General features: G+C 42.8%; 1 protein-coding gene across 2 annotated transcripts in view; it reads left to right on the plus strand.

The window, feature by feature from the left end:
• LOC138304113 (rho GTPase-activating protein 39-like) overlaps nt 1-25495 on the plus strand; it is a 598847-nt gene that overhangs the window by 225467 nt on the left and 347885 nt on the right. For both annotated transcript variants that reach the window (XM_069243876.1, XM_069243877.1), the window contains one exon: nt 11489-12779. In XM_069243876.1, the coding sequence (XP_069099977.1) occupies nt 11489-12779 (1291 nt within the window). The remainder of the gene's footprint in view (nt 1-11488; nt 12780-25495) is intronic.

Raw genomic sequence — 25495 nt, forward strand, 5'->3', positions numbered from 1 at the left:
GACATGTCATACCCCTTTCACTCAGTTACTAAGTGATTCACACATGCCAAGGCAGGACACAAGATGCAAACTGGATTTCAATGCATTTATTGAAGCATTTGAATCCTAGTGTAAAAAAGTGTGGGCTGCGATAATAAGGCAGATGAAACATAATATGGTAATCATCATTACAACCAAGTTAAAGAAGATAAACAACCCCATCATGTTGTAAGATTCTAGAAACCCTAGAGATTTCTGCCTAACCCCTTTTTTCTAGATCTGAGAGCCTAGTGGTTGTAACCCTTCTGTCTGTCCCAATGAAAAGGAGTAACCCCCACCCCATACTTGTATGAGATAGGAGGGGTCTGCCTGTTGTCTGGATGGCAATCCCCTTGGGAAGCTGAAGAGTCAGCGGCAGGCTCAGCAGAGCTGCCTGTTGTATCGTACATGTCCCAGGACGGTCATAGCTAGAATGCCCTCTGCCCTCCTTAGGCCTATGTGTTGTTTATATATAGTAACCTGTACAGAGTTGGTGAAACAGGCTTGATGTACTGGTGTCTCTTTGTGGATAGCACTGACTCCTGGACTGGCAGTATGAGTTAGCATATTTTATAGCATACATGATGCCTTGAACAGTGCACAGTGGCTGATAAAATGTGCAGCATGAACTCTGTCTTCTTAGAAGGAGACAGTTTGTTAAAGTATAAAAACAACTTGCTTAAAAATATGAACACTAATAAAAATGTATTTCAGTACAAAAGGCAAAGGCTGTGGCCTGAATGCTAAAAAAAAAAAAGAAAAAAAGAAAAAAGGTTGCCCAATCTAGGTGCTAGAGAGGTCCCACAGTATATCTGCTGATCCCAAACTTCCCTTTTGACACACCCTGCTGTGCTCCAACCTTGCTGTTCAGCGTCTGCACTTCCTCCAAATTTCAGCGGTAGTTAAAAAAGGTTGTACTTGGTTTCATCTTTTGTCTTGTTGCAATACTCCCCACTGAACTCACATGCTGTATGAGCACAATATTTTGCATCTTTGTCTCCACTGCGGTACGCAGGGCATTTCATATCCGCAATCTGAGTAGGCAAATGCAGAGCTTCGAGCAAACTATGTACATGCTCTCCATTCCTAATCAGAGATGAAGAGGAGGGCATGAAACCTCGTGACCCAAACTGCCCAAAGTCATGGACCACACCAAAGACATACTGACTATCAGGGAAAATCGTCACTTTTCTGTTCAGAAACACAGCTTGCTCTAGTAAGAGCAACTAATTCAGCTACTTGTGTGGAAAGAACTCCACAAAGCCAGGAGGCTTCAGCTACGCTTGAGACTGTACAGACTGAGTATGCAGTCCTCAGATTTCCTCCATGGTCTCTCAAACAAGACTCATCCACAAACAGTATGAAATGAGGTTTGGGCAGTGGCTCATCTTGAATATCTGGTCTTGGCTTGCCGCATAGTTAAGTGACATCCAGACAGTTATGCATGACAACTCCCTCTTCTCCCTCAGCTTCATGAAGGGGTAGCAGTGTAGCAGAATTCAAGGTAGGACAACGCTTCAAATGCACATTGTCCGCAACCAAAATAATTTGTTCATAACATGTTAACCTGCTATTTGTCAAATGTTGGGTGCAGGTACAGGTGAACTACAGCTCAACTAAGTGGGGTACAAGCACAGTAAGGGGGTGACCCTACACAATATTCTCACACTTTTCAATGCAGACACCTGTAGCTGCCACTTCTTTAAGGCTACGGGGTCGAGTAGTAGAGGCATAGGCCACAGGCCTTTAGGAATTGCCATGCATTTGTGTAAGCACTGAGGCAGCCCTCTCTCTCTCACTGCAAAAGAGAGCAAACAACTTGTTAAAATCAGGCATTCCTAGGGCCCGAGCACATCTGAGAGTTTCTTGAGCTCTGGGAAGGCAACTAAGCTGGTACCATGTCAGACACATGATTTTTCTCCTCTACATTCACATGTCGAGCATTATACCCTTATCCTGTGATTGGGTGTGGAAATTATGAATGGAGGTAAAAGTTTTTTTGTTGCAGACATCAACCCCTGGCGGTCCTTCAGTTACAAAAAAAACTGAACACCAAAGAACACCATGATTTGGATATGAGGCAGAGCAGTATCACAGATTGCTGGTAGATCATCAAGAGAACTGCAAATAGAATGTGTAGGGGGGAGAGGGAGGTGGAGGTGTGAGGATTTCGACCATGGTGGATTGGATAATGATTATTAAAGGACCCTTTTTGGAACTGCGTTAGAAAATGGATAAGAGGAGACATCCTCTTTACCTGCCTATGTTACCAAGCATCACGCAGCGTGGAAGGAACGAACGAGCATCTTCTAATGCAGTGACTTGCAGGGTTAAAAATAATACAAAGGTTCTTTATAAGGGAAAATGTTTCAGCTGATTATTTTGTTGTATCCACAGTTTTAAAAAGGTCAAATGCCTCTTTATTTACTGGGCATTCTCCTGATGAAAACATTAAGAAGCTAGATAGGAAGATCAGCTGCCACACAGTGGAGAATTGGAAATGTCAGCACTCTGTTCAGTAAGTGTGGCTATAACCAATGAGATGAGAGTAAGAATTTGATACAGCATCTCCCAAATGAATTCAAAAAGAGAGCAAAGAAAATCATTAAGGAGGGAAAGACAATATCAAGTACAAGGCTGAAATCTGCTTTAGATGCTTCAGACAAGCTGGCAGACAATGTGTACCAGCACCACTCTCGGAGGCATGCATGGTTGAGAGTCACAGGTTTTAAGCCAAGTGTGCAAGCAGCGTCATAAGTAAACACTACACAGAGGGAAATTCATTTGAGAGTGCTGTTGACAGGTCACTAGAAAGGATGAAGAAAGCAAATGATGCAACAAAGATTTTTTGGGGTACCGAAAAAAATGCCGTCTACATGGGAGGCAATCCTAAAGAGATTAGGTCACCCTTTCAGCAACCATCCTTTTCAGTGCTACAAACACGAGGAAGCCAGCAATCAAATTCTCAGTGGCAAGTGTCTACCTGGGAGAAGAGCAGTGTGACTCTTTTCTGGATTCATATGCTATTCATTTATTCCACCATCTAGTAGTCGGTCTGGAATTGTGTCTTCTTTGTCTCTATTTTTATTTTTTTTGTCATGGGCATCTTCATCACTACAGTTTTGTGGTATGTCCATCCCTCTTTGATGTCAAAGGTATGCTCTGGAAAATTCTATACGTGGTCGCCATCTTCAATGTCTTTTCTCTGCCATTAGGTCTGGAAGGACGGAGGAGATTTGAAAAGAATCCTGAACATGCAATGGATTTTTCAACAAAAACATTGGGAAAAGCAGCTTAAATCCACGGGATAATACTGGAGAACTACAGTCACCATGAGGAAGCCGTGACTGTACCCTTCACGGTGAAGGTAGACTCATTGAACCAAGAGCACAGGGTCGGAGAATGTAGAATTGTGAGGCAGCAGGGGAAATGGAGAATCTCCCCTTAAATTCTGCCAGAAGTTTCATGGAAAGTTCACCCTGAAAGACCTACCTCTGTCTTTCAAAAAGGGATGCTAGGCTCACAAAGAATTTGAGCTGAAGACACTGAAGGTGAAAGAGGCAGCATTGGGAGAATTATGCCATGGCCAACTCACCGAAGAAGGAGCTCGGCCTGTCCAACGACAAAGAGAACATTGAGGAAAAAGAGCTGACACAGGAAGGAGAGTCTGATGACGAGGAAGGGGTGCTCAATGTCTTAAGACGATACCTTTGATGCCAGAAGGCGTTCAATAGAGGATGAAGGAAAAAGAGCCTAAGGCAAAGGACCTACCAACTCTGAAAAGGAAGGCTGTGCCCACAACTGACGCTAACCTACAAACTCTTAACATCAAACAAAAGAAGCTCTGTCTCGAGGCTGAAATGGTAGCACTTCTCCAAAGAAAGACTTCAGCAGTTCGCTAAAGGATTTTCAGATCCCAACGTAACTGTCAGTGCTAAAGGCAGTCAAGGAAGAATAGGCAGACATCAAGCAAACCTTGACACCAGGGCCTCGTGAGGAGATGCAGGACAAGTTCTTCAGCTACGAATGCACCAATGTCTTCGAAGAACAGGAGCCACAAGAGGAAGCCAGTCAAGATCTGGACACCAACTCCCCAGAGAATGGCCTCAACACATATCCCTCAAGGCCTTCACCACTAAATGACCCTATAGTGAATAACACAGTTGTTGAAAGGGTGGCGGACACCTACTGAGTACACCTCGTTAAGACGTTAGAGGACATCTACTGCGTATATCTCGAAGAAGAGCAGGTAGTGTCATGATTTTTGATCAAGATACAGTTTCCTTTACAATAGAGGAATTTGAACTTTCCCAAGTTGATGATCATTCTCGACCAAAAGATGGAGTTCCTTCAAAGACCAGCTACCTCGCAGGTTGTGAGTCCATGAGTTAAGAAAACAATACAAACCATCCTCTCAAGACCCCCTCTACACCAAGGTGACTGTGACTGCTGACTCAGTCTTTGTCACAACACCAACAAAAGTGAAGTAATGCCCCCACATCAATGAGCCTCAGTGACAAGGAGAGTAAGCAGATGGAGATGGTGGGCAGAAAGATGAGAGCTGTGGCTACTCAGTGAATAATCGTAAAATCAAACAACCTCCTCAAGTGCTATAGCCAGCAACAGGGGGACAAAATAGAAGAACTAATGCAGCATCTCCCAGGGAAGTGCTAAAAGAGAGCGACGATGACGGTACCTGTGGGTAAAACGTTGTCCTGCCTCAAGTCCACCCCTCAGTGCTGCAGACACAGCTTATAGGTAGATGTGCATAGATCACAGAGAAAGAACGTCTGGCTGAGAGTATTGGGGTTCAAGCCAGAAATACAAGCCCCATGCATAAATATGCCCTTCAAAGGGGACACCCTCTTCAGCCCAGCAGATGATGAGGCCCTGCAACAAGTCAAGGAGGGCAATGAAACAACTATGATAGTTTTTCAGAAGAGGAGCCACTGCAGCCAGAAGCACTCCAAACACTGGGTTTCAAATGCAGAACTGCCTCGCAACAACCAGGGTTTAGCCAGTCAGCAGTACAACATGCCACAACCCACCAGTGACGGTACCCTCCATGACAGTCTTTTCAAGAAAGAGATAGTTGAAGGGGTAAAAACCCAGTGGGAGTTGACAAGCAAACAGGTGATTCCTGTGCGGCACACCCCCAGCACAAGACATCAATGGTAGACAGGATAGGGGATTCTCTACAACTGTGAGTCAGTCACCGCAGACAAATGGATCCTAAGCATATTACAGCATGGCTATTGCATAAACTTCTCAGAAACTCTATCAGTATCACCAAAGGAGATATCACATTCAAGGAAAGTATTACTCCAGCTGTGAGGGAATGTAAAGGAGCTCAATAACAAACAAGCCCTCAAGTGAATTCCCTTAACAAAACTCAGAAGAGGTGTCTACTCATTAAACTTCCTTGTACCAAAACAAGATCAGTCCTTGAGACCAATACTAAACTTCACACTACTAAACAAATATATACAAGCTTAACATTTCAAGATGACAGTGTTACAAGAAGTCATTCCATTCCTAAAGTGAAGGGATTATATGACATTGGTAGATTTAAAGAACGCCTGCCTACTCATCCCCATAAATCACTAGCACAGAAGATACCTCAGATTTGTTATAGAAAAGGTATTTTACCAATTCACAGTGTTAACCTTGGGGAAGAGTGTATCCTGCAACCCACTCATATCACAAACTAGACTACACAAGCACCCAATCCAGGAATGGATGCACAGCAAGTGGTCACAGGTCATGGGGAGTTCGTGAGGTCTACAGGTAGTAAAATAAGTTATCGAGAAGCAGCTAAGGTGGTGGAGCACAGATCATTTGACCATGGAAAGACCTTTCAAGCTACCAATTCCAATAGTGGCCATCTGCACTGATTCATCCCACACAAGTTGCGGGCACACATGGGGAGTCTCAAAATCAGCAGCATATGGAGGCAGACCGAGGCCTCTCAAGCATAGGTACATGGTAAAACATTGCTGATCCGAATGGACTATACAACCACTGAATACAAATTCAGGTGCTCTGAGATGACCCTCATTCTGATAGCCCCACAGTGGGCCAGATAGGCACGGTTTCATAGACCTAGTGGAGAGCTCACAAGGAGCTAAAGATAGGCCTCTCAGCAGTGTAGGACGTACTCACAATCAAAAGGGTCTGCTGCCCAAAACCACCCAGTCTTGACCTGGCATTCTGGATCATGAGTACTTACAGGTCGGTCAACTCCATTTCCTGAACCGAACCATGGAGATCCTCCAGGAGGCCAGAAGACCAAGTCCACTCAACTGTTACACCACAAAATGGAACATATATATCCACTGGTGCAAGAGACAAGGTCTCATCGATAATAGAACTGAGAACACCTAAGTCCTAATATATATAAAACCCACCTGGTAGATAACTTAGCATACAGATCTCTCGAAATCCACCTAGAGGCCTTTGTGGCTTACACTAGAGTACTCACTTAAACCAGTCTCCTCACCCTGCAGGTTTTAAAGAGGTTCCTAAAAGGAGCAAAAGGATAGCCCTACCAGTGGCTGCACCCACACCTATGTGGAACTTAAATACAATACTCACCCATCGAATAAAGGATGCGTTCCAGTCCAGGCACAAGTCTGAACTCCAAGTCCTAATATTGAAGAGAACCTTTGAAGAAGACATTGAGTCAGGGAACTCCAAGCAGTCACCATTCTAGAACCTTACTTACAAATTCATAAGGACAGAAAAGCCATAATGACTAACCCTCAGTTTCTCCTAATGACAGTGTCACATTTTCTTGTTAACCAAGCCATCCAGCGACCATCTTTATTCCAGAATCCACAAACGCATGCTGAAAGAGCCCTGCACACGCTGAACGTACAAAGGGCTGTCATGTACTACCTCCAACAAACAAAAGATCTAAGAGAGTCGACTTTTTGTCTTCTCTTCATGAGTGAGCAAGTGGACACCAGTAATCAAGGGAACCATCACATGATGGATGGTGCAGACAATACAAAAGTATGGAAGTTACTAGATACAAAACCAAGGGCTCGCTCAAGAAGAAAAAAGGGAGCAACCCTGGCCTTTTGAGTAAACGTGTCCATAGGCGACATATGCATGGCAGGTACATGGTCTTTCTTATACACCTCCACAAACCATTATGGTGGGGAGGTTCAGATAAACCGAAAAGTGCAGATTGGACCAAGGGTACTAAAATACCTGTTTGACAGTTCAAGTGCATTTCAACCCAACGTACACTAGGAGGCAGATACCCCAACAAAATCAATGCACAGCATTTGAATACAGAAAATATTCATAAACAAAATGGTTACTTATATGTAGGAGGAGTTTTGCAGCTTGTTGATGCCCACAAAGCAAAAATGTTTACCTTTTTACAGAGCACCTGACCAAATCAATAGATGGCAGAACAATGCACAACATGTGAATCTAGAGGCGCTTCAAGCTGCACAGCTATTTGTTCATGCAATTCACCCATTTCATTCTCTAATTGTATTCACATACAACACCCCTAACCCTTGTGGTTTTAAGCGGTGGCAGCTCATGTTGAAGATGCTCCATTTGTCATTAAAGCATTCGCCTTAAGGCACACCTAGGTCCTGGGCCTTATCTGGTGAACAGAAGAACCTTCATGTCTGCAAACAAATCTTTAATCACACCTCTTTCTAAACAGACTATGGTAAAAATTATTGTCTTTTTCAATTGCCATCACATATCTTATCGGTACTGCATTTCTAGGTTGAGGAAGAGACTAGATCTAAAAAACCTGAAGAATACATAATGTGAAACAACCTAGTATACTTTAGTCGTGTTTAGCACCAGGCCTCAGCATAAAGGCTTGTGTTTGTAGATTTATGAGAAATCTTAAATGTTCCGCTTGAGCCTTGTTTGAGTCTCGTTTATCTCAGAGTAGCAATCAACACTCTAAACAATGCAACAATACACCATTATATAAAAGATTTAATGCCACAATAGCCGGTGTTTAGCCTAACTTGAATTCATCTCCTCGTACAGGATCCAGTTTTTCCAACTAGACCACTACAAATTACAAAATTATCTAACTAACTTAAACTTTCTACGAGGCTCATACTGTTTCTCCTCCTCTTTCACGTATACCTTAGTCTCCAACAGAAATCATCCCCAAGCATGAGATCACTATCATATGTGAGCGGACAACACACAACTGCACCTCTAAGTAGGACTTTCAAATGAAACTTTAATGATTTCTTCATTCAATGAGCATTTCGAAACCTGCTTGAAATTAAATGGCCTTTCTGTTAATGTCTTAAAAGGAAACATTCACCATTTTCATAAGGAAAGCAAAGATCATTGTATCCAGAACTAGGTAACTCATCTTGTACATCTGCAATAACCCACACATTACGGGTTGTCCTAGGGTCGAAATTAGTTACCTTAGCTTCTGAGGGTGGAGTTGTTTGTACCCACTTCAGTCTCACCTCACATAATCCTTTCTCTAGAGTTGTTAGTTCCCACCTAGGCTTTGGTAATGCCAGGCTCTGCTCGTTCCCCCAAGATTACGACTTCGCCCTGTGGCCCCACAAGCCAGTCCCTATGGCTGTTACACTGCAAGGATTGTAGCCTCTCTATCCCTTATCACGTCTGGTTGAAAGGCCTGATTACCACTTTTCCTTACTCTAAGTGGGATTGAGCGGAGCTGTGGGTATGGGCCCTTGAATCAGAGAAGGCCATTAATCTCTCTGGTGAAGCTCTGGTCACATTGCAAAGTGGAATAGGCCCACTGAATCTCCACTGTAGCTCCCTGGTAAGGTCAGAATTGTACTGCTGGCTTGGCTTTGCCAGACTGGGACTATGTTGGCATGGTTGCCACCACTCCTCTTCTAGCTAGGACACCCAGAGCTCAGTGGTTTCTCTACTTGGTATGTGCACCCGTTGCAGTTGCGATAATCTGAAACTGTCAAAAGGTACCCATTTTCATCAGAGGTCCTACAGAGGAACCACTTACTCTCTCACCCAAATTGCGACAGGTTCTGGGAGTGATTCTAAGATCCCAGAAGTATTGGAAGTGTGCCTTTGTGTAGATTATGATTTGGAAGATCACTGCTTTGAAGTTCTCATTGATACGCCTTGCTTTTCACTCTCTAGGTGCAAGTTTAGTTTGCCTATACTTACATCGCTTGACCATAGGCTGCCACCACTTCCAGTCCAGGTCTGTTCATTAATGCAATTTTTCTTCATTTTTTGGGGAAGGGAGGAGTGTTTAATAATGCGTGGGTGGACAAAGGAGGGGTGATTTGCCCATTTTTTTTTTTTTCAATAAAAATAAACAGGAAAAAAATACACAAGAGAACAGTGCAGATACAGACATCTACAATTGCACAATAGAAGGCATTGAGGGAGAGAATATACATGGGTTGGCACGTGAGTTCTTTCCATCTCCGCTACCATTACAGTTGTCTCAAGCCTTGCAAACGTCTTCACCACCACCTTCTTTAAGCATTTGAACTGGGTCTCACCAGGCTATAACGATAAGGACTTGGGTATTTTCCTGCTTAAAGGACGTTAATGTTTCTGTTTCTTTTGCTTGTGCTAATTATGATTTCATCCTCCCGAGTCTGGGTGTTTTTGTTTTTTCGTGGTTACTTGTGTTTATAGGCACAGAAGTATAATGTTAAAGTGCAAGCCCCTTTGTGCTCTTTCCCCTACTCTAGATGCGCTGTCAGGGATGTAACTTATTGCTGCAGTCTTACTCCATACAACTCGAAACCAATTCCATGGCTAGCGTCATGCAGTCTCCCCCGCAGGCTATGTTTGTCTTTCCTTCCTACTCCCTGACTCTGATCCATGCAGACCTCCTCAGTCCGAATGCTGGACAGCACCCCAAGTTATCCATTTTCTTTTCCACAAACTGCAAAAACCCTTCCACACATCAGGCCAGTAAGATATGCATTACCCTTTCCTGAAAGGTCAGCCTGGGCTCACAATCGCCAACATAATCAACTTCAAAATTATGTTCAAAATCCATAGCCTGTCTGGAAAGACTCGCCCTCCTTAGCTACAGTCCATGCATACCACAAATCTTCTTTTCTGAAATTTTCACAATTGAGGAGAATCTGAAGACCAGCATATTGAAGGATAACAATTGATGCACACTTTTCACTGTCCTGCTACCTGTGCTCCCGATCTCTTGTACTGTACCTTTCGGGAACTTCAGTATGGCTTAAGCATGCACTTACCTTTCACCTTTTACCCACCAGTTTACTGGTGCAGCACCCTGTGTTTCTCAGCTCTTTGAAATGAGTTGTGGATCCCATCTATGGTGCTCTTACTTCATACATAGATAAAAAATAATGTACTCCAACATCTCCTTCATGCTTCAGAAAGGACTGATTTGACCAAAACCACTATGTCCTTGAGTCAGAGTTGGTCAGAAGAGGGGTGATATTTAGGCATAATGTGTACTGTCACAGGATAGCAGCTGCTTTCTTGTGCAGTGGTCATCATTGTTGTGAACATGGGTGTGGGATCATGATTTAGTGAGAAAACAGCTGACTTGGGGCTGATTCCAAGTTTGTCCAGGGTGCTTCATTTATCGGATGAGATAAATAGCACCTATTATTCAGGGTTTTTGGGAAATAAGATAGGGATCTTGGTCCTTACCACGCCAAACATGCATACTACGCTAAATACTCTACTGTTTTCCTGTGATAGATCCTGGCAGGTTTCACCTACGAAATGTAACGAAGAGTGAGGTATTTACCTCTCTTGATGATTACCGGATGCAGTAAATACCACCCAACTCAGAATTCTGGCCTCTTACCAAACAAGGATTGTCAAAAAAACAATCAACTCTGGGCCTTTATTTATCACTCAAGTTTCAGAATTGGTGAAAGAGCAGCAATGTCTACCATTCCATTGCTGAAGTGTTGGTTCCAGCAGAGTTCTGCACTAAGATGAGGGAGAAGTGTGTCTTTCTGAGCTATTAAAGTAATATTATCTAAATGTTTAACCGTAAAGTTGACAATCTGTTATAGGATTTTTATTAACTTGTTAAAAGTCACTGCAGTATATTAACATTAAAACCATTTACTGATTACATCCTTCATAGCCCATCTCGATTTTTGGAGGCAGTGCTTCTGGAGTGATTGAATTCTGATCGCATTGTTTGTTTTTAGACTGCAACAGAAAAACACAAAACACACAACTGAGACTTTTTACGTAAAGTCCGCCTTTTCTTTGAGTTTTAGTAGTATCATACTTAGGCACACAATATGCCATTTCCACTTTTATCAAAGTTGTGCGTCCTGGTCATTCGTGGGTCACGAACAGCAGAGTTTCAAGTTATCATGTTTGTTTTATGCGTCACCAGCTTAACATAATATTTAGCACAATAAAGAGGGTTTTTGTCTGCATGTTAAGATTATTTTTCTTGTTCACTTTATGCAGAAAAATAAAGGCATCCTGTTTTTCCCCACAGGGAAACTCCGAACAGATGGCAGCCTGTACCAGGAACGATGTCAGCCATGTTGGTCAAGGTAAACAGCTTGAAGCACGCCCATAGTGCATCCAGCAATTCTCTTCAGCAACAAAATGCTCAACAATTAAGCAACGAGAAATCACTTGTCAGTAAAGCGACCTCGTATGTCCAGCCATCCACAAATTCCCCAACACCGGCTTCTCCAACAGACAAGCACCTTATGCAGATTAAAAAGACAGATAATGGTGGATTTTGTTTAGTGCTCACAAATGGCTCTAACTATTCAACACCTCAAAAAACTCCAGGGTCATCACGGCCTTCTTCACCCAGGTATGCCTCCTCACCACCCATCTATGATGAGCCCTCTTTGGAGTCTCCAATCTATGATGAGCCGCCAGTGGAGATGGACATTGATAACAACAGCATAAGTAGAACATCCCCACAGATGTCTCCAGATAACAGTTTGCAGAAGCAGCTTGTACCTACAAAATTGTTGCAGCACCCGAGCCTATACCAGCAAAATTTCAGTAAGCACAAGCGGAACCCCTCTGCCACAGACTACAGCCCTGCTGGACGGGAGTACATCAAGCATATGATCAATGTGGATCAATCTTCAAAGCAATCTATCTCTCTCAGCGGGACAGGGGAGTCACATGGTAAGCAATCCCCGGGCCCACTCATTTCCAAGGACAGTTTCAAGCATTCCTGGAGAGTCTTGGAGGCTAATGTATTGAAAAATATCGAAGCTCATCACAGCCGACAAAATAGCCTGCAGACCCAAGAGTATCCAACAGTCATAAGTCAGCAAGATTCTGGCTACTCAACTGGCCCTTCTCCAAGCCTAAGAAAGAGGAAGGGGCGTAGGCAGGGAGTTGGTCAAATGAGACCTGGCTCAGTTGGCAGCAGTAGTGAACTGAATGCTTTAAATGAAAAATTGATAGCAGAAATGTGTGTGGTGGTTGGAAGATCTAATACCTGCAGAGGAAGCAAAACAAGCCTTGATGCTGACACTTTGGAAAATGCAATGCAGTCTGAAAGTATAAGGGTGCGCTTTCAAGGAGATCCTCTGAAAAAGGGTCTGGCTCGTGGATCAAGGGACGATATTATGGCGAGCAGTAGGTCGTTATATAGGGCCGGAGGGGAACACAGGCCAAGCTGCAATAACGATTTATCAACTCATCAGGATATAATTCGACAAAAGAGGACTTATGAAAAAATAGACTCTTTCGAAAAAAATGTAACCAGCCAGACAAGCTTGGGTTCTTCTGAATCTGCACGGATAGTATCACAGGTATTTTAAAAGTTTCTTATGCAGATCTGTGACGTAATGTTGAAGACTTATTGTGATTATCTATTCAGCTTGTATGTACTATTTTCTATGCAAACGAAAAAATGCCTAGTAATTTGTAGAGTCCAAAGTTCTCAACATCTGTGCTGCACTGTAACAAAACAACCTGCTTTAATGATCAGTTTTTGGCTGAGGTTTGGGTTCGATATGTATCGGTGGGAAGGTGGTTCTGGCCTAGACTTCCTATGAGTTTAAGCCAAAGAAGGAGATGAAAGAAAATGAATGAAAGGAGGTATAAAATAATAGGATGGTGTGTTTCTGTTTTCGGTTCACCGAAAGAGATGCTCAGTGAACCTGTCATCAAAATGTTGAGCCAGACAACATCCAATGTTCATCCATGTGAAGTCTGCTTCCTTTTAAGCACTGTTGTCTCCTATTCAATGCACCCTCTTCTAGGCCATACTTCTACACCCTGATCAGGTTTTATAGTCTACATAGGTAAAGTTAGAGGGAAATACAATTAAGAAATACCTCTCCAAAGCTGTTGTTTCTCTGACTTAATGGTACATTCTGTCTGGTTTTCCACCTCTCCTGTCCCATGAACCTTGATGGAGGCAATGCCCTCCTGGCGAGTGTGTTGGAATCCCACCTTGCCCTTCTGAAAAACATATGTCAAGCAGAAGTCCACTTGATCATGGGTCTCCAGATATTCACCTGGCTCACACCCACTGTCAAAGAGCTAACTCAGCTGGCTCACCCTGCCAGACTGCAATACCTTTAAGATATATTACATCATTTTGCAAAACACGCTATGGAAGCCCCACCTTACCTTACCTACCTCAAGATCAGTATCTCCAGTGGCACCTACAGCTCACAGGGTTGTAAGATTGGAAATAAAGGGAATTTAATAAGTGGATAATCAAACAGCAAGTCCACAGATCTTGCAACCCTTGCTCTACCCTTTTTTGCAGAGCTCCTTCCCTTTGTAGTTAGGTTGGCCTCCTATAAATCACATCCGTCCATATATTTAGTGCTACTAGTATGTCTACAAGTCAAGGAGTAAAGAAAACAGCAGTTTGTGTTCTCTAGGGAGCATAGTCTTCCACCTTTCTAACTCTTTTAAGGACTAAATAACAAGTCTCCTAAGAAATACTCATCAAGGATCCACACTCCTGTCTTTCCAGTTTCGGGCCCATGGAACTCTTTGAAAACAACCTGAAAAACAAAATCTGTAAAAGGTATGCCATTTCTCCATCATGATGATTAACTACTTTGTGCTGTTGGCTACCAGCATGACTCAGCGTACTGATTTGTGGATGAAAATATACTCTTGAATGTCTGCCTGCTCCTTTCTACAAGCTTCTTTTTAAAACTCAGATCCACATCCCTACTATGTGGTGCCAGTATTGATGCTGCCAGAGTTCACTGATTGTATTATTTTTTCCTTACAGTTCCCTGTTGGATTTATCCAAGAATGCAGTGTATCGTTTTCCTCTGTCTAGGCTATGACATGCTTGTCTTCATACACAGAAGCAGGCAGCCTTTCTCTTATGACTGAATTCATTCTTGTCCTTTTCCCGAATCACACCAGAGAAGTGTTCTGTCAAATGCAGGACTCAAGATCAGAGCGATGCCATGTGTGTTTCTGGTCTAAACCAACAGATCCATCTCTAGGGTCCAAGTCTTGGATTTGAATCGCTCGAGAAGGATGGTTAACCAGAATGACCATGTGGACTAACACGCAGGAGAATCTGGAGAGTTAGTTTAGCACAGAAAACACAGTGAATGATGTTTTTCTGCTATAAAAATGTCAGTGGTAATATAATGGTGGCTAAAATACACAACATATATATCACTTTCTTTCAACCGACCTAGGCAGGCTGGCACCATTATTTTCATGGGTTGTTGACCAGAGAGGCATGCTGATGTTTGTGTTCGGCTGTGTCTTACAGAGAGACTGCCTGCCAGACTGAACTTAGGCAGGAGGCACTATTACTTGCAAAGATAAAGGCACCACAAAGTACTGAAAGCCCAGGAGGTGTTTCTGCAGCTTTTTGTTAGTGAACTATTCACCGTTAATCCTCTTTGTGGGAAAAGCATTATCCCTATGCCATAAAAAGTCACGGGTGGGTGTATGATCTCCTGACTTAATATTCCTCTGTGAGGAGACTGCACACTAGGCTCTTTTACACACTCGCCTAGGCACATACCTTGCTCCAGCCATACACAACACCTTGTTCTCATTGACCTCGCTCCAGGTTCCTAGAGGGGATCCCTTCAGCAGCTTGGTAGTTCTGAATGATATTTGAAGTATGGCTACTTGCTTTACTTTTCGGCAATGCCACAAGCACAATGTTGAATGAGGTCTCTCTTTCCAGCTCTCCTCTCACTGTTTTCAGATGTCAGATTTCCATGACAGGACTTTACTATTGAGAGGGAAAGTTGCCCTAGCTCACTCTTGGCAGATAATTTAGTGAGCCCACAACAAAGGATCTTCTGTTCCTTTTCATTTTGAGGTAGGGGAAAGGCCAGTGCCTTTTTCCTAGTCTTTTAGTGCTACACATGCACTTTTAGTTGAATAGCTTTTCAACTTGAGAAGAAGAGAATCCTAAACCTTTTTAGGTTTCGAGTTATCCTTTATGACATCAGATCACTTTGTAAAGGAGCGTTAAAGGGTTCTGTTAAGAATGGACATCCTCATACTGTTCTTATATACGAGTGTGGAAAGAGGTTTTCCTTTCACTCCTCTAAGTCAACGAGCCAACGAAATAGGCACTAGTTTTGAGTTGCTTTCTTGTGCTGGTATATTTACCAGGAGCAAAGAGGAGATGTGGCCACTTTGAATTTACCTTGCTCTTCCTCCCTTAAACTACTTCATTCATGCTTAATATGGCATCAGATTTTCCTTGCTGCTGTATAAGCACCTAGAGACATCAGTTTGCAGTGCGAGTTACACAAAGAAACATACATTTGTTGGGGAAACAAACCCAAAGTATGTTGAAACAGAAAGCTGAAAATTGGTTATGGTCACCAGTGCAGTTCTTGAAGTAAAATCATCATGGAAGGCCGGGACCCCGGGGGTCATTAAACAAGCAAGATGTATGTATAAAAAGACAATTCTACAATCAAAGAAAACCTGGGAAGATTCTATTTGGCAGGATTTGTTAGATGCTACAAAAGCAAACAATAATATGCTTTTCTGGGAACTGCTGACTAAGCACGAGAGAGGGGGTAGGTCTAATCTAAGGAACCATATCCAACCCGGAAGCTGGGTGGAGCACTTTACTCTCCTTTATGAAGGAACTATCTCCACTGGGGCTGTTGATTGTGATAAAGTGGGATTAGACCCCCTTATTTTATCAAATGCTAACCTTGCCATTTCTCCACCTGATGGGGATCTATATAACTCTGAGAGTTATATTTGTTTCTCCTTAGAAGAAACTGCAGACGCTATCAACTCCTTGAAGTCAGGTAAAGCCCCAGGTCCCGATAAAATCCCAGGCGATCTTTATAAATCAGAGTTATCCATATGGACCTGGTATATTAACCTACTGTCAAATAAAATCACAAAAGGAGGACAGATTCCTGAGACGTGGAAGGGTGCAGAGATTATCCCAATCTATAAAAAGGGTAATATAAATCTTCCAGCCAATTACAGACCGGTCAGTTTAATTGACAATTTACAAAAAATCTTTGCCAAACAACTGCTAGTTAGAATATCGAGCTGGGTTACGGAGCAGCAGATTCTCTCACCGCTTCAGGCAGGGTTCCGCTCTAGAATTAGTACGGTTGACCAGGCCTTTAGGTTGACCGTGCTACACTGGAAATACGTAGTCTTGGCAAAGCAAACTTTATATGTTGCTTTTGTTGATCTGCGCTCTGCTTTTGATTTGGTCCCAAGAGATAAGCTTTGGGGAGTGTTATACAAAATAGGGACCCCACCCGATATTATCCATCTATTGAAACGCATGCATGAAGGCACATACGCGCAAGTAAGATGGGGCAATCAAGGTGAATTGACTAACAAATTCCCCATTAAAAGAGGTGTCCGTCAGGGATGTGTGCTTGCACCACTTCTGTTTTCTCTATTCATTAACGAGGTGGTCCAAGAACTAATGACATGCCAGAATGATGCTCCCACCCTAGTTAATCAGAAAATCCCTATCCTCCTTTTTGCGGATGACTCTTTACTGATTTCGAAAACCCCTATGGGTTTACAAATTCTCGTGGACAGATTTAATTCATTCTGCTGGAATTTTGGTTTAGAGTTGAACTCAAAGAAAACGAAATTGATGGTGCTTCGCTCTGGGCTCCGTAAGAAATGTACTATTAGGTTAGATGGCGCTATTTTGGACCAGTTTAGCTCCATTGACTATTTGGGTGTGAGACTTACAGATTCACTCCTCTGGGAGGAACAAGTTGGCAAGAGTGCTGGGCTTTTGCAACATCGGGCAGCATCCATACTGCGCCTTTATAGGAATACGATCGCTAAAGTTGTGTCTCCAGCAGTAAAGATTTATGTGGCTAAGGCACAGGGTGCTGCTGCTTACGGCGCAGAGATTTGGGGCATGTCAGATAGCAGCAGGATAACCAAAATTGAGAATAGCTTTGCACGGGCTCTATGCGCCTGCCCTATTAGCACCCCATTAACCCCCCTATTTCTAGACCTAGGGTTTAAACGAATGGCTGACCTAATTATCTTACGGCCTTTATTGTATTGGGTGAGGCTATGGATAGTCCCCGAATTGGCCGTATATAAGTCTTCTTTATTAGAACTGATAAAATGTCCTAACTCCATTTCCATCCCATTGATCAAACACGTATCCAGTTGGTTTTGTACTTTAGGACTGAGGAATTTTTGGGAGAATCCCCATCAACTTATGAAGTCCCATGTAAAAGCACTGAAGGGAGCTTATTGGTCCCACATACGTAATAACTACATTTCCCAAAAATCGAATGGTCATTTAACTAATTTGTTTATTGATTTTAAATGGTACCCAGAGTTCGAACAATATCTAGATGTAATACCTGATTTGTTAGGTAAAAGTTTGTACGCTAGATTTCGATTCAGAACATTACCTCTGAAGGCCTTGACGAGCAGATGGGGACCTAAGCCAAGCTCTGATATTTGTCCTGCATGCGGCATTTCCTCCGAAACCGTAGAACATTTTATGTTTTTTTGTCCCGCTTACTCAACCCCAAGGTTTAAATGGATTCGCAAAATTTGTCGGGAATTGAATTTAAGGAAATATATTTTAGCTATGAGGATTTTAAAAAGCCACAATTTAAATGTGATAATTTATGCAGTAAGCAAGTTTTTAGTAGCGGCATGGCGCATACGCATCTTTTATTTACAACAATCTCAAATTGTTTTAAATCGGGCAAACATGGATTTTATTCCCTTTTAAATTTGGTTATGATATTATGATGTCTATTTATATTGTATTGTATTGTATTGCTTTGATGGTCTGCTGGCCGAATAAAGCTTATGTGTGATCTGAAAAAAAAGTCAGCATGCGTTTAACCAACTTCATGGCTTTCACCACTTTCAGTCCGACCCAGTTCAACTGCTTTTAACTGGCTGTGGGCAGAAAGATGAGGTAACATTCAGAGGCTGGTTTACGAATTTCAGGGCTAGATTTCTCATATCCAGCCAGGTAATGATTCACAAATGTAATATGAATGGGAAAAATGAAGTAGGTTTTTCTAATATTTTGCCTAAAAAAGGTAGATATTTCTCAATTGCCTTTGAATCTAGTAGATATGTGAATTCAGCCAACATACAATAAAATGTTATCAATAAGAACAAGACATACTAGGTACCATGAAGACATTCTCCATAACTTTGCTGTGTGCATGAATTAGTGGTGAAAGGCTGTTCCACAGCATGGCGAGGAGACGTGTGCAGCAACATAAGAGAGTGTCTGTTCCGTCTTCCTTTTATTTAATTTTGGGGATGTACAAGATGTTAGTATGAGCAGAGGGTTCTGGTGAAGTGGTAATACTCAGTTCTGTGTTGGAGGTATTTGTGTTTTGTTAACAAAGACCTGTCTGCCAGACAGAGGCAGTTAAATTGTACTCTAGCCTTGTCAGGAGCCAGTGGAGTGTTTTGAGTTTGCCTTAGACAGGTTGTTTTCATTTAAAGCCAAAGACGAGGTTGGGCGAACGTTTTATACTGTTTATGTGGTATTTTAAGGAATTAGTAGTTGGGAAGGCTTGCCTAAACTACACTGTTAGTCGTGGTGGGAATTGATTAGGGTGCACACAAGTATGGATTGTGACTGCTTGTTTGGGGAGTGAAGGTGCTCTTCTTTATTCTATGTCAGTGTGGATGAATCGGAGCTAGTGAAGAGAGGCATCAGACGTTTTTTGGCAATTTGTAGAGACAGTGTATCAATGTATCAAGTTTAAGTTTACTGACACAGTTAATTAAAACCATTGCAATTCCGACATACATAATGATATGAATATTTTGCCTACTCATTGAACTAATAGAGACCCATAATAAAAACATATAAAGCTTATTTGAAACTAAAACATATCATGGTAAAGAGTTGTGCGTAGCTAAAATGTTCTCCACTGATTCCAACCTTGGTCTTGAGCTTAACTTTAGGACTTTCTTGCTCCCTTACGAACACTATAATTGCGGATGAGTAAAGCTCAGTGAGAATCCTAAGTTGTACATAAGGCTGATTCCTGGCTGGAACTGAACTTTCAGAGCTTTACTAATCATAAAATGATGGCCCATGCACACTCGGTTTCAACTTTATTCACTAATTCTTTCTGGGCCTGTACCATAAATTTGGTTTCTCGACAAGAATACAGAATTGAAAGTCCGCTGAGCCAGCTAATAATGGCCGGCCTAAATGAGCGTATGTTCAGTGTCTTAAAAATGTTTTTCAGATAGCATGTCCTGTGGCCTAACAAAGCCGGGCACACACAAAAGATGTGTTCTAATGACTCTTGTCTGTACCCACACAGTCAACAGGAATGTGTCAGATCCTGCTGGCTCCTTGAAGGGACCATATCCTTCGTTTCCATCAACCCAAAGCGGAAAAGCATGAATCGATGTTTCAGCGACTGGTTGAAAGTTGCTGCTAGATACTACTGTGCCCGTAAAGTTTTGTATGATGTTATTTCAGTCCAGGCCTGCTGTCTGCTGGCCAGTTTGTTTGTCAGAATTTAAAGATTTCATCTTAGTGACAGCGTTTGCCTTCCGAAAAAACTCCTTTTTGTCCGGGTTCCGGTCCCAGGCTTCTAGCAAACCTAGCACTTTAATGCAGTTATTTAAGTGATGACCCCAGATGCCTTTATCGTTGTGATGCTGTTGCTCCTCAATTTCCATCCAACATAGGTTGTTTAGAGTACCAGTCTCAGCTGCACGCATCCTCCAGCATAATTTAATGAAGACACATCTACTCTGAAATTCATAGTTTTTCAGACCCAATTCTAAACGAACCTGAGCTGGAAATGCTGGTCATGGTATCCGAAGAACTGTTTTGTATGCCTTCGTCTGGACTTGATTGAAAAAAACTGCCTCCTTCCCCAGCATGATTTCGGCGCCATAAGTGACGGTGGGCATTAGCCGCGCTGCCATGACAGAAAGCAGGTGAGTGTGTGATGGGCAGCTCAGTTTTTGTTTTAGAACTTTGAAACCATAGGTCAATGAGAGGGCTTTTGCTTGAGCGACAGCAAGCTACTCTTTGAAAGTCAAGAGGCTGTCCATAGTGAATCCCAAGTACTTATATGTGGGTGCAACCTCCACCTGGGTTCCATTTACGAACCATGTAGCAGATTTAAACTTCCTATCAACTGGGCGGGCAACCTTAGTTTTACTCAAATTCAATTCTAGGCCTTGCATTGTTATGTATGTATAAAGTGCATCGATGCTATGCTGTAGCCCAACAGGTGTTTGGCTGAGTAAAACTATGTCGTCTGCATACTGTAGCCATGCAATTCCTTTCTTGGCCAATACTGGAGGGTGGCTATTTACGGGAGCAAGAGCCTCGGCTAGGTCAGCAAGATATAAGTTGAACAGCGTGGAAGCTAATACACACCCTTGTTTCAGTCCATTTGCTGTTAATATTCTGTTGGTAAGGTGGCTGCTCTCTCCAATTTTTACTTGCACCCAGGTACCTGTGTACAAGTCCATCATTGCGCTAAGAAGGCTGCATGGTAAGCCCCAACCTTTCAGTTTCTCCCATAGGCGGGTTCTTGGTATGCAGTCAAAAGCTGCCTTTAGGTCAATAAATCATACAAATAGCCTTTTCTTCTTAAGCCTGGCTTTGTTTCCCAGCAAGGCCAGGGTTGCCAGGTTGGTGGAAGCACCCATACCAGCTCCGAAACCTGTCTGGCATTGTGGAATTAGCTGTCTATCATGAATCCATTCTGCTAGTAGTTGCAGTAGACAGGATGCGTAGAGTTTTGCTTCCACGTCTATCAATGCTATTAGCCTGTAGTTTGAAGGGCTTGCGGGGTTGCCTGCTTTGTACATAGGGTGAATAATGCTGCCTTTCCATGCACCTGGGAGACCTGCAGTGCCTCGGAGATCATTAACAAGCAGCGCCAAATAATGCGCCCAGTATGAAGGGTCTCCTCTAAACAAGGCGTTCTGAATTCCGTTCTGACCAGCTGCCCCTTCCAATTTTAGTTTCTTGATAAGGCTTATCAGCATTTCTATGTCAATGGTCATTAGTGCATGCTTTCCTTCATTTTCTTTTAGAAGTAAGTCTGTTTGCGTTGTCACTCTCAAGGCAAAATTAGTCTTGCTTTGCTTAAATCATTGTCTATCTGTGTGGCCTCCTCCTTCACATGGTGCTCTGAGAGTGAGAACATTGTCTGTACGTGGGCTTCCCATGTGGCTGCGTCGATACCTGCATTTGTGTGTCGATTTTTTCCGAGTTAGTACGTTTATTAGTTCCCAGAATTTTTTGTTATTTTTCTGTTTATTGGATATAAGCAGCTTGGTCCACAGATCCTCGTGATAACTCTGTTTTGCCATCCAGCAGTTTTTCTTATATTTGGCTCTTAGTTCAGAAAGCCTTGTGTCATCAGATTTCCTGCCCCTGTGTATGTCCTTTAGGACTTTATTTAATTCTCTAGAGACCTGATTTTTCTGGTTATGCAATGTTCTGTTGAACCATGACTTTTCTCCTTTGCAACCCTTGACTTTTTTGTTGACTCTGTGACCGAAATTGGGAGGCATTTTTTGATGGAAAATGTATTTATTAAGGAATCACACAAGTACATCCAAGCAATCACTCGTTCTCCTTGGGTGTGGTCTTCTTCTTCCTGCGTTCTTAGTGTTTCTTTGAGCTCTATGGTTGTGCCTGCACTGCGTTACACTTCTTCTATTACTTTGTCGAGGCCCAGCACCTTCCATTTCAGTTTTTTTGTGTCATAAGTCACTGGGGCTGAGATTATGATATTGGCGGTGGGGATCCAAATCCATTCATTCCAGATCTTGATGAGTTGTGGGAAGTCGTCGCTCTCTGTGCGTTGTTGGATCCTATAAGCTGAGACCAGTGGCAATTCAATTTCATTTATTAATGTAAAGTCGATGTTGGATTTTTTTGTGTCACTTGAAAAGGTTACTTGTGCAGATGAGGCGTTCCCCGGGAAGAGGCATCAGGCACGCAAACCCAGAGTTTCAAACTTTATATATGCGCATGTTCTGTTAGGGCGTTTTGTGATGCCCTTTCTCAAATCAAAGTTGAAATCGCCAGACAAAATGAGGATTGCGTCCTTGTTTTGCTTCTGCAGCATTTTTAGAATACTGGGCAAAGTTTTCATGTTTTCACTGTTTTGTATTTTATTAGGATATATTTACATGTTGATCAATAGTAAAGTTCTGTTGTTGCCTGATGGCGCCCGATGTTCCAATGTTATTGGTAGCAGCCAGTCAGTTCCCAAGTCGATCTTTTTGAGCACCCAGTTGATTTTTGTGGAGCAGTACCTTGTGAGGTCCCCCTTGGGGTGTCCATGTTTTTGAGGTTGTTTTGCAGAGACGTCTACCCCAGATTCTCCCGAAATTTGTATCGGCTCCATGCACCATGTTTTCTGCAACATGACGATTTCAAACTGCTGAAGGAAACTCAGAGCCGCCTTGTCGGTAACCAGATTGTTTAGACAGTGAGTGTTCCAGGAGCAAATATGGGTATATTCTGGATTTTTGTCAGGACCATTTGTGATTGTTGTCATTTAAATTTTGCCTACCAGCCTGTTTGACTGTTGAGGGCGTACCAATGAAGATCTGTTGGTGCATGCAAGGATGGAGCGTGCTTTGGTGCTTTCCCATTGTTATGTGGTCCCAACTGCTTGGGGAGGTTTCTGCTCCCATGGCCCCTTTTAAGATTGAGCTGCCCTTCTTTTGTTGTGGTACCAGAAGGTTAGGGTATCTGGGTGGTTCTAGTTTTTTCACGACGATGCCCCATGCGCTAAATGTATCTTGATGTACTAAAATTTTATCAATAATGGCAGACGTGGCCCAGGATGTCAGCGTTGCCTCTTTGTCTTTATTGTTTAGATGTGGAGTGAACTTCACGGTCATCAGTTCTGTTGTTGAAATGTGAGCCAGGGGCAAAATCGCGTTTATTAACTTCAGAATGGTGCCTCTATTTAGAATGTTAAAAGCCCCCTTCGAATTATAGCAAGGGATGAAAAGTAATTTATTATCCTCTGAGGCCAACTTGTCCTGCGTTATCTGGTGTCCTGGGATTCTTTTTTGTGCCGGGCTGTTTGTGCAATCATCTGACCAAGGATGGTAACCATGATCTAAAATCAGTTTTTTGTTGCCTGCAGGTTGATTTGGTACGATCATGTTGTGCGTTGAGGGTTATATTCCCAGGGTTTGCCAACTCCCTGTCTGTCAGTAACCTGCTGAGTTCCCTGTTCTGGGCACTGCCTGATGATTGTTCTGTTTCCCTGGAATTCTCTTAAGGTCAACTCTCCGTGCAAAAGGCTGCTACCCTGTTTGTTACTAGAACTGGGGGTTTTCGGAGACTGTTGCTGTGATGTTAATTGATCAACTAGAGCACTTGGTTCGCCCGTAGAATTGTCCTTGCTAGCTGGCTGTTTTGCCCTGATCTGACTAGATAGGCAGGTCTTGTTTCTGTTTTCTGTGCTTTCTGATTCCTTAGACTGCGTGCCATTTGTTTTAGCAGATGATTTCCATATACTGCTTTGCTGGACCCCCTTAAATTTTTCCTTTTTTGTTTCTTTTCCCGTTTCGTGAGGGAGGATTCCTCCACCATTGAACTGTTGGGAATTAGTTCCTTCAATCCGCCTGTGGGGGGGGCCATTTCTTGTGTACTAAGTCATGATCTGCCCTCTGTGTTGCTCTGAGACCCTGCCTGTCCGGATAAGTGAATATCCTTGATATTATTGCTTTCCTCATGGAATTCCTTCGCGTTTTGTGGGTTTTCCTTATTCGTTTGGTTTTTGGGGGTCTTCTCGCCTCTACTACTAAAATGCTCTTCAGTTCTAAGGGTCTGGATTTTTATCTCTTTCAAGATGTTGTTTAGGATATCCAGGGTTCTTTGTGAGTTATCGCCTGTGATGGAACACTGACATGTCACCTGCTGGGTGTATGAGTGGGATTGAGCCCTCTTTATCAGATCGTTCATGGATTGTAGCTTGTTGTCGAAGCTCACAATGTGGACGGCCAGGATGTTAAGTAAATCTACCTGAGTGTCTTGCTTATCTGATTGAAATTGGATAGCTGCTGACATCGCGTCCATTGTTGCTAGCAAGGCCTTCCACAAGTCTCCAGATGCTGATGGTTCTACATTTGCTTTAGCCCCCGTTGTGTGGTCTGAGTCATCAAGCACCTCTAGTTGCTCCATTGCCATGACAGCTGAGGATACATGTGTGTCGGATGTTGTGTAGTTATTATATTACAAGATGGGTGATCTTTTCGTGGTGAGCTTGTGCTACAGGTAGATCTCAATTTTATTTTGTTGTTTGCAATCTGATTGCCTTGAGGTGTATCTGAGCAAGTATCTGAAAGGTCTGTCAGCGGAAATTCCTCAATTATGATGCAGTCTGTGTCGTTCTCTATTTGCGAGGGTTGTTTGGAAAAAGAAGTGCAGCACAAACTCTCACCCCAGTTGTTCCAGTTACTGAGGTTTAAAGTGGAAAAAGTATAATTTAGGTAACATCTGTGAATTTCTGCGTTGATTGTTAAGCCGGTTTTATTTGGCTGGGGAATTGGTGTGTTGATTTTTCCCTGGTACGCACAGGTCCTTTCAGTGTCCTGCGCAGTCTTCACATCGACTGCGCTTGTTGTCTCAGAGTCGTTGGCAAGAGCTATACCTATTAAGGCGCTGGTGGAGTTCAACTCCTTCTTAGTGAGCAAGACATCTGTGATTTTGTATCCTGCTTTTTTGCCTTTGCTTTGAGATTTGCAAGGCAATCTCTTTGTTTGTGCCAGGTGTGGGGTTATTTTCCTTTCTGTAGATTCATTTTTTTGCTCGTGCTTACCTTCCCCTGGGGAGCCTTGCCTTTGCATCTTTGGTTATTTTTTCCATCCCCGTGTTAAAGTCATCCTTGCTGCCACCCCTGGATTGACAGGCAATATCTGAGTGCTTCGGCTGGTGATTGGTTGTAATTTTGTGTGTGTGCTAATCACAATCGTCTATTTGCTGGCTGCTTCAGTCTTGGAAGGGCAGCGTGCAGCCAAGTGCTTTGGGTGATTTGTGATCACTGGCTTGCCGCTAGTT

Source organism: Pleurodeles waltl, chromosome 7, assembly GCF_031143425.1.
Source record: "Pleurodeles waltl isolate 20211129_DDA chromosome 7, aPleWal1.hap1.20221129, whole genome shotgun sequence".
NCBI classification, from domain to species: Eukaryota; Metazoa; Chordata; class Amphibia; order Caudata; family Salamandridae; genus Pleurodeles; species Pleurodeles waltl.